The following is a 15,172-nucleotide window of genomic DNA, read 5'->3' as shown; positions in this document are numbered from 1 at the left end:
CCCTGGAGCCTATGCACCATGATTTGAATGGAAAGGTACTTTAAAATGTTACCAATCAAGATTTTCAGGAGACAGGGCAAGCAGTTTTTTTAAGGGTGGGTTTTTTGGGTTTTTTTTTAGATTTTTGGCTTGCTGCATATTTTGCTTTGGTCTTTATTTATAGGAGGAGAGGGTTCTGCTGGGTTTTTCTTCTCTCTCTTCGCTTCTCCTTCCCTGCCTCTTTCTCCTCTTTTCGTCCTCTCCCACTCCCTCCTTTGTACCTGTGCACCTGACCTGCAGGTATGAAATCTCCTTAGGCAGGCATCAGGAGTCACATTTTATTTGTGCCAGCAACCAGGTGCTTAGTAGTTTTCTGCCTGTACTGATGGTGGTGCAACAGTCAGTGCTTCTGGTTTAGTTGAAGTTTTCAGGAAGACATTTTGGACAGTTGACCTCTTCATAAATTATGCAACAAGCCTGCCAGAGAAGAAAAAAAACCCCAAAACTTTGCCTCTCTCCTACCTACCAGCTGGATGATTGAAAGATATCCCTCCCCGACTCATCACTATGGGGCCCTTTTACAGAGCAGCGTGCTCTTCTGGGACTACCGCCAGCTCAACGTGGTAAGGGCTCCTCGTCACGTGGCCACATGGTAAGAGTTCTCTTACCGCACAGTCATATGTGTCTGAGGGCTTTTTACCTGCTGTGGTAAAAATGGTCCTGGTGTGTGGGGAAAAAATGGCTCCCGCTGCTAGCGCAGGGTCCTTTTTCACGCAGTTTGGTAAAAGGACCCCTATGTCAGCAGTGTTCAAGACTAGTGCTAGCTGAACCCTGGTATTATACCAGTCCTTGGGCAGATTTCCATCTTTCGCATGCTGTGCTAACTGGAGAATACAAGGGAGTGTCTCCATCACACTCATCTGCTTTTCTCTTTGCAGGTCAAAGCTCTCCAGAAGGCGCTCAGGACAGCTGAAGTACTGATTCGATCCCAGTTCATCACTCACCTTCCCCATTGTGATTCTCAGCAGTTTCCTTTTTATGTAAACCTGTAGCTTTGACTGCCCCTTCTCTTGCTCTCCCCATCTATGCTGAGAGTCTCTTAATCTGTTGCATGTGACCAAACAGAAAAAGAAAGAAAAGATGAAAAAAACAAACCCAAAAGCAAACAAAGAACTGCAGGGATTCTGCATATAACTGTCACTCTTCTGTACCTTTTTTTTTCTCCACTGTTTTATTTGTCACATTTCTGTGTGTGTTTTCTGCGCCCTGTCTGATTATGTCTAATGTGTGATAATCTCAGCCCATCCTGAGGACAGGCACATGTACCATGAAATTTGCCATTCTAGGCATTGGTCATGATACCTCCTTACTTTGGAGGGACAGATAGTGCCACATGGTCTTTTAAATTGTTAATAGATGCCACCTAACTGCTCTCCCTCTCCCGACTCTGTGTGTACTGGCTAGTACGGCACCAGGTCTAGAGTCAGGCAGGAGTCTTTATGTGCACACTTGCACAGTGGGGAAGGGACTAGTTTTATGATGGATGGCAGGATATAAACTCCTTTCTTTGTTAGAGAGGGCTGTAGCTTCTCACTGTTTAGTATTCCCACTGATGAGCCCTGCATTGGAGACCAATCCTAGGGGGAGGAGGGGACTAGCAGAGGGTATGTATCCCCCCTTTCACCTGCATCTTTGCCCTGAGCACGTTCAGGGTGGGATGAAATTTTTCCTGTAAGGACTGAAGATGTGTATGAATGACTGCGATGCTGTGCGGTAATGTCTGCAGTTCCTTCAGATCCTTGCCACAAGTGCATATCTGTCAGGAGTTGAGAACTCTTGGGAGAACAGAAGCCATTATCAGAAGGATGCAGTACAACCAGCAGCACTAGTTGCTGCACACAGACCAGGAATTTCCAGCCACCAGCGATTCCTTGTTAGATCTGAATCCCTAATGCTATTCTTTGGCTTTGTGGGGTAAGAGAGAGGTTGAGAATATTAGCTTGGTTAATGCTGCTGGCTCAGTAGAGGGCAACACGATCCCTGAATCACCTTGACGCTTACCCCTTTGCTCTTTCTCCCCCTTGATGCATCTTTTATGGAACTCTGTAATCTTGTGATGCAAAGAATGCCCTGTATTTCACAGGAAGCTGTATGAGTTTTAACCAGGGTTGCAGTGAGTTCCAAGGTCTCCAGTTCAGAAAACTAATCTTACACTAAAAATTGGAACTTACTCATTTGATTAACATTATTGATTCACAATGAAAACACTTTATATGAGTTTGCTCCCCAGGGGTGGGAAAGTTTCTTCTCTGTGGTGCTTTAATGTGCCTCATGGAATGGGAGGAGTGGGGGGTTCTAATTTACTGACAGTAACCACCAGGGTTTTATCATGACCCAAGTGTGCTGGGGGAAGTGGATGGATTAAGCTCCAGATGTTGAAATGTATTGTTAATCTGTTGTGTAAGGGAATAAAATGATTGTATAAGATCCTCAGAATCAAGGTAATAGGAAATACATAAGGGTGTGGAATAGAGGAGCAGACAAAACTTCTTTGCTCTTGGAATGTTACGACATGGTTCCATTACTCTGATCTTTGGTGCTGCATTTGCATGGAGAGTTCCAAGATGCAAATGAATGGGAAGTTTGCCTTTTAGTTGTCATGTACCACTAGACTATTTGGGGTGTGCCCTCTGATCTGTCAGATGTGTAGTGAGTGGTTAATACTTGCAGGCACTGGAAATTTGTGGACACTACAAATCTGAACAAATGGTGCTTAGTCGTATGCAAATTGTTTAAGTAAAATGTGTATATGTCATTTTTTTTAACGTGGAACAAGTGAATTAGAAAATACTTTGCTTTGAATCAGCCAAAATTAAATGTGGTGTGAGAGAGTGAGGGCAAAGAGGTGGCACATGGACAGCTAACTTATAGCAGCACACCTAACAAGTATTAAAGGCAGAAAAATTAGTAGAAATGTGTAGGACATCCTTATTCAGTTCAGGGAAATCTCTTTTGAATTGTATTACTTGAGGTTAAATGGATTGCTTACTGGAAGGGACACTTGTACTTATGAGGGTGTTGGAGTTGGACATTCCTCTTTGGAAAAGACCAGCTGGAATTGCAGCATCACTTTGGGCCTCTGTTTGAGAGCAATAGGAAAATTAAACTGGTGGTGAGAACCCCAGAGTTAGCCAGCTCTGAGGGTGCATAATGCCAGGGGCCAAACAACCCTCTGAGCATGTGCAAAAATCAGGTGGTGGCAACTTTTATTAGTTTTTAAATCCCTTCTTAGTGGGCACTGTAGCTGTTTCTACAGTTTAGCGCTTCGTTTCAGTATGATGCTTTCACATGTTTTGACCAGGTTCAGTACAGTAGAACCTGACTTACTTAGACTTACAAAGTTTTATAGTAACTGTCACACAATGCCTAGCACCCACCTGGGTTAACTGTGGCCACCTGGAGGGTCTGCCCTCAGCACTGCTCAGGCCTGCCTGCACCTGGGCATGTGCTCTATACTAGCACCCTCTACCCCACCGACTGGGTCCCACTTGTGTCTGGACGAGTTTCCCACTCTCAAGCTATTTCCCGGTGATTTCTGAGTTACTGGGGCCACACTCCCAGAGGTCCCACAGTTCCTTGAAAGCACATACAGACCTAAAACACAAACCACCAGGATTCTTAGCTGGTCCAGGACAACAGAGCCAGTAAACTAATGAGGTTTATTGTCACAAAATTAGAATATAAAACAGATGGAAAAGTAACAGGCAATAACATGTAACTGAATAAAGATCAGTATTAAAAATGTCTAAACACTTTGTCAGTACCTGGGTAGCGTCTGGGAAGCTTCAGGAAATTACCTGTTCACAAGCCTGAACAGGGTCTCAGGGCAGAGATGCTCACCTCTGTGCTCCTATACTGAGAGTAAAGATTACCTCAAAGCTCAGGCAGAAAAAAAAAGGTCACTTCTGTAACAGCTTTACAAAAAGACAGTCACCATCTGCTGGCCAAACAAGGGAAATGCACTAGGGAACAAATATGTCATACATTCACATAAGTCACAGACATAAGTCCCCTGTTTTGTCACAGTAACCTATGGAACTTTGGAAGTCTAAGTGCTTTTAAAATGAGCCCCTTAATGATGGAAGAACCTGGGTAAGAGGCAGTTGAAACACCAGGATGCCCAAAAGAATGCCAGGAATATAGGATTTTTGGTGAGTTTATCTGAGAACTGACCTCCGCAGTGTTGGTCATGCTGCACTGGATTCATCTTTGCCTTCCTCTCTCCCCTGAGCAGTGATCTCCGGCCAGGAGCAGTCACAACCCCAAAAGTATGATTAGGCCTATCTGTAGTTCAGAGGGTAAATAATGCACTTTATGTTTTAATTCCAGATTTTGAAAAGAAGTCTGTCATAGGAACAGGATTTTATTTTTTTTTAATTGCTTCTGAAATTGAAACCAGTGGGCTGATTCAAAGCAAAGGCTGGTCCTTCTGCTGCTTGTTAACTAATATACAGGGATATTTAATTTTCCATGTTAGCATATTTTGTATTTTTAACATATTTTATATTTATGTATCTGCAGTTACTTGCACATTAAGGGAAGGAAAACATGGGCCAGTGTGCCCTCCAGATCTCTACATTTGATTAATGTTGCCTATGCATCCCTCAGCTCATTGTTGGGTTTGAAGAGATGTACAGGTTTTATGTCTGGCTTAGGCTGGTTTAGTTTTACTTGTGATTTTAGTGCTGCTTGGAAGACAAGAGGAACCTGCTACTGGTGGAAAAGTTTTGCTGCTTATATTTTCAGTGGAATTCAAACTCACTTGCATTACATTTCATCCTGTGCAGTTATCCAAAACCATGGTCTAAATCGTATATCATTGGAATGTAATGTTGTGCTTCCTCATTATACTGAAACCATGAACTGTTTGGTAAAGAGTTTTTGTTGCAAAGGCCATGCTGGAGCTTCATGTTTTCAGTCAGTGATGGTCATATTCTCCTCAGAGAACTGCTTTTTGGTGGTAAGGGTAAAAAAAAAGGTTGTGTCCCAGGGTTCCTGCTGTCTTGTCCAATAACCTATGATCATTCTTTAATTTACAATGCAAAAAATGATTTTAACCAAGCCAGAAGACAGCTTCCATATATGCTGGTACTTTATTTTGTACTTCATTCCTATCCTCCTTTGCCCATCTGGCCTTTGGAACAAAATTTCTTTGCAAAATGTTCACAGGGCAATGATGCAGTCTGTCAGCAGAACTCTACAGGTCTCATTCCTAGGTCCATATTGTAAATATCGGATGTGCAGCGCTTGAGTATACAATATGTAAATATATTTCATGTATTTGTACTAATATTGACCATTTGCTGTATAGCCTAGATGTGTAATGCAAATATATCTAACTGTGTATGGTAATCTAGCACCACTGACGTGTAAGTGAACGAGGTAAATCAATAAAGGGTACAAGAAGTGCATTAAAAGCTGGCTGACTGCTGTTTTCCTAGGTCGACCTCATTCGGAATCACACAGGCTGCACTTGAACAGAGATATCAGTACTGGGTCTGTCTGCTCCATGAGACCCCTAGCTACTGAAGTATAGTGCCTATTGCTTGCCACTCACAGGCCACTTCTGGTACTGTCTACGTTTCTAAAGCAACTTTCACATCTCCTCTCTCTGCCTTATTTTCTGACCTAGTTAAGGGTGGCCGTGTTGCAGCCGAGTAGAGGTGCACGTCTGACTAATTTGTCCTGTTAAGCTTCAGCCATGCACAAAAAGCTGTTCACACTCATGGCTCTTTCCTATACAGTTAAATTAGTAATCTCCTTCCCTCAAGTCTATCTCTGTCTTTCTCTGTTCCCACCCCACCACCATAACCCATTTTCTGCGCGTCCATCCCCATCAGCCTTTCTATTTTCATCCTCCCAAGCCTGGCTCCATCAGATACTCTACTGGAATCCCATTGCTTGAGCCTGAGGACATTTCTAACCCTGAAAATGAAGAGGGAGCAGCTGCCATGCTTTGTGTGCAAATTTGACTTGTGGTGTTTGACAGAGCTGCTGCAAGAGGCTGAGTATCAGCTGCAAGTGGAGACTATGCGATGAGCTTTCAGGGAGCTTGGTTATATTTTATGTATTTATTTGTAAACATTTGTTATACCGCAATATCTCCAGATATCAATGGAGTTTATATTATCCATGTATAAAAATGGCATCACATACATTTGACAATCCAAAAGTAATCAGCACATCGAGGTAGGGAACAATTGCGTAGCAGAACAATAGTAAATGGGACACAATAAATGTACGTAAAACCAGTGAGATTAATCTCTGTGAACTAGCACCCAGAACAGTCCTTGTCTGATGATGTGATTGACTAACTAGCAGTAGCTACAGCTATTGACAAGGACATTCCTCCTCCTTCCCACAATACAAGTTATTTGTTTCCTTTAGTAATGTAAGTCTTAATCCAATAATCAGCAAGTATGAATAATATGAACTTCAGCTAGGTCACTTCTACTTGATGTCTTAAAGTACTTCTGAAGTACATACAAGTTGACAACAAACAGGTACCGGTTGTTCCAGGCAAACTGCAATAGGCAATTACAGAAGTGGTAATATATAAAAATAATAGCAATAAGCTTCAGAACTTAAGTACTCCTTCAGCGCTCACAATCCTCCTCAATGCCTTGTCTTATACAGATTCTGTTAACAGGCCTGAGTAGTTTCTCACTGCTGGTTTCAGAGCTGTGCCATAAATTAATCTGATCCTCCGATGCTGAAGATGGTGGTGGTCCCAGTCAAATTGCATTTATGTAATTATGAACGGCCCTAACTAGAGGTATAATAAAACAGTATAAAATGTGATCATATTGAGAGAGGATTCTAGCCAAGAAAAGGAAAAAGATGGTACTTGTTAGCAAATGATTACAAACAATTAGCCTTCCAGTGTGCTTAGTGACTCCTTTCCAAACTGCTAAGAATATAATATATAGCCTGTAGCAGCTTTCCTCATAGTTGAAAATGATGCAGGAGAAGAGGTACAACTACTCTGTTCCATTTTCAGCATCAGTGAATCTTAGCTGGCGGTGTACAAAGTTGTATTGGAAGTAGGGGGTGAGTCAACACAGCAACCAACCACTGTGGTTCTCAACGCAGTCCTTGGGACACACCCAGGCCACTCAGAGTTTCAGGATATCCACAATGAATATGCATGAGTAGATTTGCATGCACTACTTCCATTCTATGCAAACCTATCTCAAGCATATTCATTACGGATAGCTTGAAAACCTGACTGGCTAGGTGTGACCTGAGGACTGGGTTGAGAACCCCTAACCTAGTCTAAACCACAGCAAGAGAGGGGACCCTGCTAGTGGGATAAATGTGCTGGCATTTGTTTAGACTCCTGCTGCAGCACTCAAACACACTCTAACAAATGGTCCAGTGCCAAAGAGAAAGCTTGAAAGACAATGGATATGAAGAGTATTCAGAAGGAGAGAAGTTCTCTATGTAGTGATTGGGACATTAATGGATTTGCAAGGATTTAAATGTATTTTGCATCTAGTCAGCAGGTAGTTTAGCTAGGATATTTTGATGGGTAATGCAAGTTTGATGTATTTTGATAATAAAAATAATTTGTGTTGTTTAAATGATCAATGAATGTGCATGTGATACATTTGCATGCACTACCTCCATTCTATGTAAATCTATCTCATGTGAATGCACTGTTTATCTTGAAAACCTGATTGGCTAGATGTCCTGAAGACTGGGTTGAGAAATCCTGTTTCTAGAGTGATGGATGCTTTTTTTTTTTTTTTTTTTTAATTCTCCTTGGCTGGCAGCGTTGGATGATTTTACCAACTTAAGGAATACAAAAGTGTACAGAGACGATCACTCTTTTGTTGTTTCAGAATTATTAATGTCTTCTAAAGGTTGGGAGGTGCTAAAAAGCAACTAAAATAGATGAATAATCTAAATCAGGGTTGTTCAACCTTGGTCTTTGAGGGGCTGCAATCCAGTTGAGTTTTCAGGAATTTCCCCAATTAAGATGCATGAGATCTATTTGCATGCACTTCCTCCATTGTATACAAATAGATTTCATGCATATTCATTATGGCAATCCTGAAAACCCAACTGGGTGAGGGCTGCGGTTGGATACCTATGATCTAAATACTCGTGTTGTTTTATTGGCAGTGTTTGTGTTTTTCGTGCCACACCTCCAGAGTCCCTACTCATGGCTGGGCACTACTCACACAAATGCAATCCCCTCGACCAGTACCTTGAAAGAACCAGACAACTGGTAGCACTATTTAGACTGCAACAAAGACAAAAAGAGACCAAGGAAGCGCTTCCTGGGGTTAACACAGGTTTATTTAATTATCCAGAGATTAGGATAAAAAAATAAGAAAATATTAAAGTATAGTCTAGTATAGAAAAGAGGAGAAAAAACATGAAAGGACAATGGAAATGGTCAGGTCAGGTCAGGCTCTCCATCCCCTGGCATGGGGCAGAGTGCACTAGACACTGACCAACTTCTTATCTGGCAAAGACATAATATATAGAACTTTCTTTCCCTTACAGTACAAAAGAGCAAGAGAGAGGGGAGGGCTTCCCTCACCTCCTCAATTAGTATCCCACGGTCAGTCAGGATCTCCCGTCAATAAAGAAATACATAGCATCTGTTTTGAGGAAAACATTTGGTCTGTTTGTCCATCTTTACAGCTTTTCTCACACAAGGATATATTTCTCAGAACCTATGATCTTTTATCTTAATATTTCCCCTTATTCTAAAAGAGGAGACAAAAGTTAACTACTGCTTCCTTATAGAGGTAGGTGTTAGATTTCTTTCTTGCAAGTTTATGTCATGTTGCTGCCTGTCATAAAACCACTACCACTTGGTTCCACAGGTGTTTGTTTCTCAGAGAGAGACAGTGTTTGATCTCTTCTGCAAGGTGTTTACCTGCTATGTCTCCACATAGTTGAAAAGAAGGTAGTTCTCTTGAAGAAGCCTTACTTCCAAGGGGCATGGGAAAAGAATTCTGTCACCTGAATTTCCCTGAGACCGGTCACACTTAATGGGTGAGATTGGGGGCAATTCAGATTTACAATTCATCTGGCTTGGCAAGAGGGGGGGAGGTAAAGTGTAATTGCTATTCCAGCAAGCTCTGTTTCTCATGATTTGGAAGGAGAGAAGCCTTCATTCCTCTCTGTCCAATATGAGAAAATTAATTCTGTATATTAAATATTTGGAGGCCTTCCACCTCCTACAACAATCCTACAACAGCAGTTCAATTATAAATCCCACATTTAGCTCCATGACCCCTGCATCTCACACAAAAGTTGACCATAAGCAGGGATAATATGGAGATATAAACAAAATTTGTTACAGTAATTGGACTTCCTCTGAAGATAAATATTATATAATGTTATTTCTGTGTATTTTCACCTGACATTTGTAATGATTTTTCTCAGAGGAAAAACACAGATCTGTTGCGCACATGTTAAAAACAAAGCAGAAATATTACAGCAGATAAAGACCATACTGCCTATTCAGTCTGCCCATCCATACAGTGTACTATCCCTTCCTCTCAGAGATCCTATGTTCCATACTTCCTTTGAATTTATATATAGGCTTTATGCCATTCTCTGCATCTGCCACCTTTTCAATAAAGAAGTATTTTCTTAGGCTACTTCAGAAGGGTTGAATTAGTTCACATTTGAAGCTGATAAGTAGTAGTACCAGTTGGAGCTGCAATAAACCTTTAAAATTAACTTGATGACCAACTGAGGCCTCAAGGCCTCAGAAGTATTCTAATGCACATACATAAAATTTGCTTTATTCCTAATACAGTAAATTAAAGTCATGCATGTTACAGTGGAGTTTAAGAAGTATACAGGGTCAGAAAAAGTGCACATCACAACAGTAATATTCAGACTTTTATTGCAATGTGAGTACAATGTCTCCCTATTAGTGGATGAGTGGGGATCGGCTCTCGTACAGACAAGAAAGAAGACATTAAAAAAAAAATAAAGTTAGATGGCCCCTTAACCTCATCCTTCATGCAGAAATTCCCTGGTGGTCCAGTGGGCCTTGGACTCCCTTCCCCTCTCCCACCAGACTCCTTGGTATTTGGCTCAGTCAGGACACCTATTGCAGGAAGTCCTTTGACCAGCGAGCTGCTGTAGTGGTAGACTAGTTCACTCCTGGACCAATTAATCCCTGATTGAGGGAGCAATTAATGGCACCATCTTGGGAAATCGCATTGCCTGAGCTATAGCAGTGCATCAGAATCACTGCTAGGGGTCAGCCTGCCAAATAATTTAGCAGACTGACTAGTGCTGTGGCTGCACACACTACTAGGGGTCAAGGGCTGGAGGCAGACATGAGTGGGCATCACTGCTGCTTTCCATCATTGGAAAGGGGGTGTGGATCAGGGATTCTACTTGGGCCATCAGGTTTGTTTGGGGGGGAAATCCTGAATTCTCTGAGATGAAGTACTGCACCTTGCACACCCTTTGCTCCTAAGCTCCAATAAAGATTCAGGGTTTTTTCTAAATGGGAGGAATAATTTCAAATAACTATACAAAAATTTTTATTGTATTTGAGAGTTAAGATTAGTGCAGGAAACTCAGAAGTAAACCTCTGCCTGACTCCTGCAGTTTTAGCATCAGGTCTGATTAGGGGAGAGTGTTGTAAAGGCAAATTCGTAACTAATTGAGCCCTGTGAGTAGCTTTTAAGAAGACGGCTTCACCTGTTTATTTGATCCAAGCAGTGAATCCTACTATGTTTATTGCTTGCTTCATTAAGCAATAACCATCATACTGGGGTTTTTTTTTGTTTGTTTTATTAGTGAAAAAAACCCGAACCCTTATTCGGTTTATCACTATGATTGCCACAGCTAGCACGCCACGGAACCTACCAGAAGATACAGCTTCCTCTTCTCCTAATGTTGCAAGACTTGGCAAGGGACCTTACGAAATTATCCTTGTAACAACTGGTTTTAGTGTTACTCTTTCTACTTCCTAATATGATCCTTATTTCTGAGCGAGAAAGACTCACTCTTCACCCTGACTCAGCAGAAACTGGTTCCTCGCCCTCCACAGACTAAAGCAATCTAGCTCAACACCATCGATTCTGAAGTAGTTTCTCTTGTAGGACAGTGTATACGACTCCGAGTCTTTCCAGAAACCTTCTCAGTGCTAAAAAAAAAAATGTATTTCTCATTACTCCAAGGTTATGCAATCATGGCCAAAATTATAGAGTATCTCCTGTGGTGCACGTGTAGCAAACAACTTCGTTTTCCAGACAGTTACAATATAACGGAGGAGCAAAGCACAACCTTTATAGCTGCGCTTCTGAGCAGGAAGGGGGGGGGGTGCTGATATAAAAGAGTGAGGTGAAAGCTTTAGTGTTTACTTCTCTCTCCCACCTAAGACTTGGGGGGGGGGGGGGGGGTTGGGACATGATAAATCGTGGAGAAGAGGAAATTCTAGGCGGCACTTGAGCACTATAATACACGTAGAGGTCATAAATTATATCGTGACATCATGACGTTCCAAAATAAGCCTGTCATTTATAATTAGTTGCAATCAACGTTCATGCTCTACTACTTCCGCGTTTAAGGACGATTCTGTTAGCGTGCTATCGCTTTTGCCTTGCTGTAGCTTCCGCCGGGATCGGTCAGGAAACTTCCTTGGGTCAGGTTAGGTGTTGCACACTGGCTTCTATTCTCCGCCTCCTCAGCTGAGCCGACCAATACAGATGTAATGTGAAAAGTGGGCGGTGACGAGTCAGATTCTACCTACGGAAAAGTGTTTCATATACACAATCAGGTCGTTCACACAACTTGCAATCAAGGGAAAAAGGAGGATCGGAATCATGGCGCAGTGAGTTGGGAGTCTATGGAAGGGGGAGGTCCTGGTTGGTGTAAAGGTTGTGTATATAGGTGCAAGCTTTGTGGGTGTTTGGGCACCCCTATTATTAAGCAAATGCTTTGATTTTGTCCAAGGAGGGGTAATTTGTGATGAGTTTGGTACCCCTTATCATGCTAAAAAGTTGGCGCCTATGGTGCTGTGCATGTGGAAACCGGGGTCATCACTAGTTTTGCCTTTGGGACGAGAATAGTAGAGAGAAGAGTATCTTAATTATAGATGTATATTGTCAGTTTATTTGGGGAAGGGATAATGGATAAAGAAGTCTTATATTAGCAATGGGAGAGCATCGCCTTTACCTTTTGGGTCTTGAAGTTTTACAGTCTTAATAAGGCCTTTAGTTAAATCATGTCTGCAGGATAAAAGAAAAGGGAGTTTAATTATGGGATTCTGACACGATGAGCACCCATGGTAAGGCCTTTGCCATAAATTCTGCAGACAGGTGTGGTCAGAGGAAATCTTGTAGGTGAGGTTAGAAAGAAAGGCGTTAAAGCGTACATGTGCGAACAGGGAGTGTTATGGTGTATTAAGAGTGCTATGCCTGTCTTGGAAAAGACTTGCATTGGCTGTTCTAAAATAAAAGAACATTTTGGGAATATAAGGAGGCTGTTTCCACCCTGAGTTGCCCTTACTTTCTGGGCTCTCGCAAAATTGTGCTACTTACGGCCTTGAGCCTGGAGCAGGGCTGTTGCTTGGCCACCGAGAAGTCTTGGTGAGCCCTCAAAGATTAAGGTATTCAAGGAATTAGAAACACAGGGGTATTATCTTTTCCTACAGGCCAGAGGGGACCCGGTGCCTGCTGTAGAAAAGCCTCTCCTCTTGTACATGGAAAGCAAAAGTACTGTAATAGAAATCTGATCTAGTCCAATAGAACCTGTTACTCGCCAGCACATTGGTATACTGATGCATGAAAGGGAATGGCTGAGGAAGTCTAGAGAGTTGAAATGACAGTTGTGTCCTGTTTTTGGATGATACATGTTGGCATTATAATGTATATGGAGGTGTTAATATATTCTGTATGACATCCTGTTTTTCTCCTCCAGAGCTGACATTGCTCTCATTGGGCTGGCTGTGATGGGTCAGAACCTGATTTTAAATATGAATGATCATGGCTATGTGGTGAGTACAGGAAGTGCAGGAAACTTCTTAGTAAATTCTGGATTTTGCAATGACAGATTTGTTCATTTCACTTCCTTGTGGATGGGCTAAACTAAGATTGTAAGCAAAATCATTTGTGATTCAGAGCTACACTCAGTTTATCTAGGAGGCTGGGATTTGAACTCAAATGAGAATTCCAGTCTTCTGATTGAACAGTTTCCAGCAGACCTTAAACAAGTGCTGACTGCTTACATACACACACACATGTTTTTATTGTACTCTGCTCATCAAGCAACAAATCCTTTTTTTTTTTTTCATTTCAATGTTACAGAATGGATTTTGCTAGCAGTGATCTCTGACTTGGGCAATTGCTTTGGGTTAACGCAGAGGCGTAGCCAGAGTCCAAGCTGACAAGGCACATTTTGGTCCGCCTTGCTGCCCCCATCCACCACCGCCCTGCCTCCCACTGCTGCACATACCTTGGCTGGCGGGAGGGGTCCCCAACCCCTGCCAGCCGAAGAATGTTTTCCAGCACTGGTCTCCGGTGCCACCGCATTTCTTGCCCTGCTCTCTCTTTCCCTCACGTCATGTCCGGCATGCTTATTTTAATGAAGTTGAGCATGCACACGTGTTCAGTTTCACTAAAATGAGCGTGCCGGATGTGAGGGGAAGAGAGTGCAGGGCAGGAAATGCGGTGGTGCCGGAGACCAGCGCTGGGAAAAAAAACGCTTCATCTGGCAGGGGTTGGGGACCCCCGCCAGTCAAACCAGGGGCACAGATCCAGTTTGGAGGGGCCAGGCCCCTGTAGCTATGCTACTCGGTTAGCATTTACTTATAAAATGTTTATACTGCTTATTTGAAGACTTTTTTTTAAATCATGGTAAACCTTAAATCAGACAAAAAAATAAACAGTCCTGTTCCTGTGCCAGATCTGTATTTGACCCACCCCCTTACCTTCTAACCACACTCTCAAAATTCTCAACAAATCCTCCCAGTCATAGAAACTACTACTACTACTACTTAACATTTCTAGAGCGCTACTAGGGTTACGCAGCGCTGTACAAATTAATAACTAAGGACGGTCCCTGCTCAGAAGAGCTTACACTCTAAAGGATGAAATGTCAAGTTGGGATAGTCTAGATTTCCTGAATAGAGGTGTTGTGATTAGGTGCCAAAAGCGACATTGAAGAGCTGGGCTTTGAGCAATGATTTGAAGATGGGTAGGGAGGGGGCTTGGCGTATGGGCTCAGGGAGTTTGTTCCAAGCATGGGGTGAGGTGAGGCAGAAAGGGCGGAGCCTAGAGTTGGCGGTGGTGGAGAAGGGTACTGAAAGGAGGCATTTGTCTTGAGAGCAGAGGTTACGGGTAGGGAAGTAAGGGGAGATGAGGGTAGAGAGGTAAGGAGGGGCTGCAGATCGAGTGCATTTGTAGGTTAGTAGGAGAAGCTTGAACTGTATGCGGTATCTGATCAGAAGCCAGTGAAGTGACTTGAGGAGAGGGGTGATATGAGTATATCGGTCAAGGCGGAAGATAAGACGTGCGGCAGAGTTCTGGATGGACTGAAGGGGGGATAGATGGCTAAGTGGGAGGCCGGTGAGGAGTAGGTTGCAGTAGTCAAGGCGAGAGGTAATGAGAGAGTGTATGAGAGTTCGAATGGTGTGCTCAGAGAGGAAGGGGCGAATTTAGCTAATGTTGTAGAGGAAGAAGCGACAGGTCTTGGCTATCTGCTGGATATGCGCAGAGAAGGAGAGGGAGGAGTTGAAGATGATACCGAGGTTGCGGGCAGATGAGACGGGGATGATGAGGGTGTTATCAACTGAGATAGAGAGTGAAGGGAGAGGAGAAGTGGGTTTGGGTGGGAAAACAGTAAGTTCAGTCTTGGCCATGTTCAGTTTCAGGTGGCAGTTGGACATCCAGGCAGCAATGTCGGATAAGCAGGCCGATACTTTGACCTGGGTTTCCGCAGTGATGTCTGGTGTGGAGAGATACAGCTGGGTGTCATCAGCATAAAGATGATAGTGGAAACCATGAGATGAGATCAGGGAGCCTAAGGAAGAGGTGTAGATTGAAAAAAGGAGGGGCCCAAGGACAGATCCCTGAGGAACTCCAACAGAGAGCGGGATAGGGGAGGAGGACGAACCATGAGAGTGTACTCTGAAGGTACGATGGGA

General features: G+C 42.9%; 1 protein-coding gene across 2 annotated transcripts in view; it reads left to right on the top strand.

Annotated features, from left to right (window-relative positions):
- LOC115482563 (6-phosphogluconate dehydrogenase, decarboxylating) overlaps positions 1-15,172 on the top strand; it is a 419,310-nt gene that overhangs the window by 378,369 nt on the left and 25,769 nt on the right. The window contains exons 1-2 of one of the 2 annotated variants that reach the window (XM_030222453.1): positions 11,660-11,860; positions 12,949-13,024. In XM_030222453.1, coding sequence (XP_030078313.1) covers positions 11,853-11,860; positions 12,949-13,024 — 84 coding nt within the window. In that variant the 5' untranslated portion in view covers positions 11,660-11,852. Of the gene's footprint in view, positions 1-11,659; positions 11,861-12,948; positions 13,025-15,172 lie in introns of those variants that run through there. The other variant, XM_030222454.1, reaches the window with a different exon arrangement.

Source organism: Microcaecilia unicolor, chromosome 13 (genome assembly GCF_901765095.1).
Source record: "Microcaecilia unicolor chromosome 13, aMicUni1.1, whole genome shotgun sequence".
Taxonomy (NCBI): domain Eukaryota; kingdom Metazoa; phylum Chordata; class Amphibia; order Gymnophiona; family Siphonopidae; genus Microcaecilia; species Microcaecilia unicolor.
The sequence above is the reverse complement of the archived record's forward strand: the minus strand, read 5'-3'. Positions and strand labels throughout refer to the sequence as shown.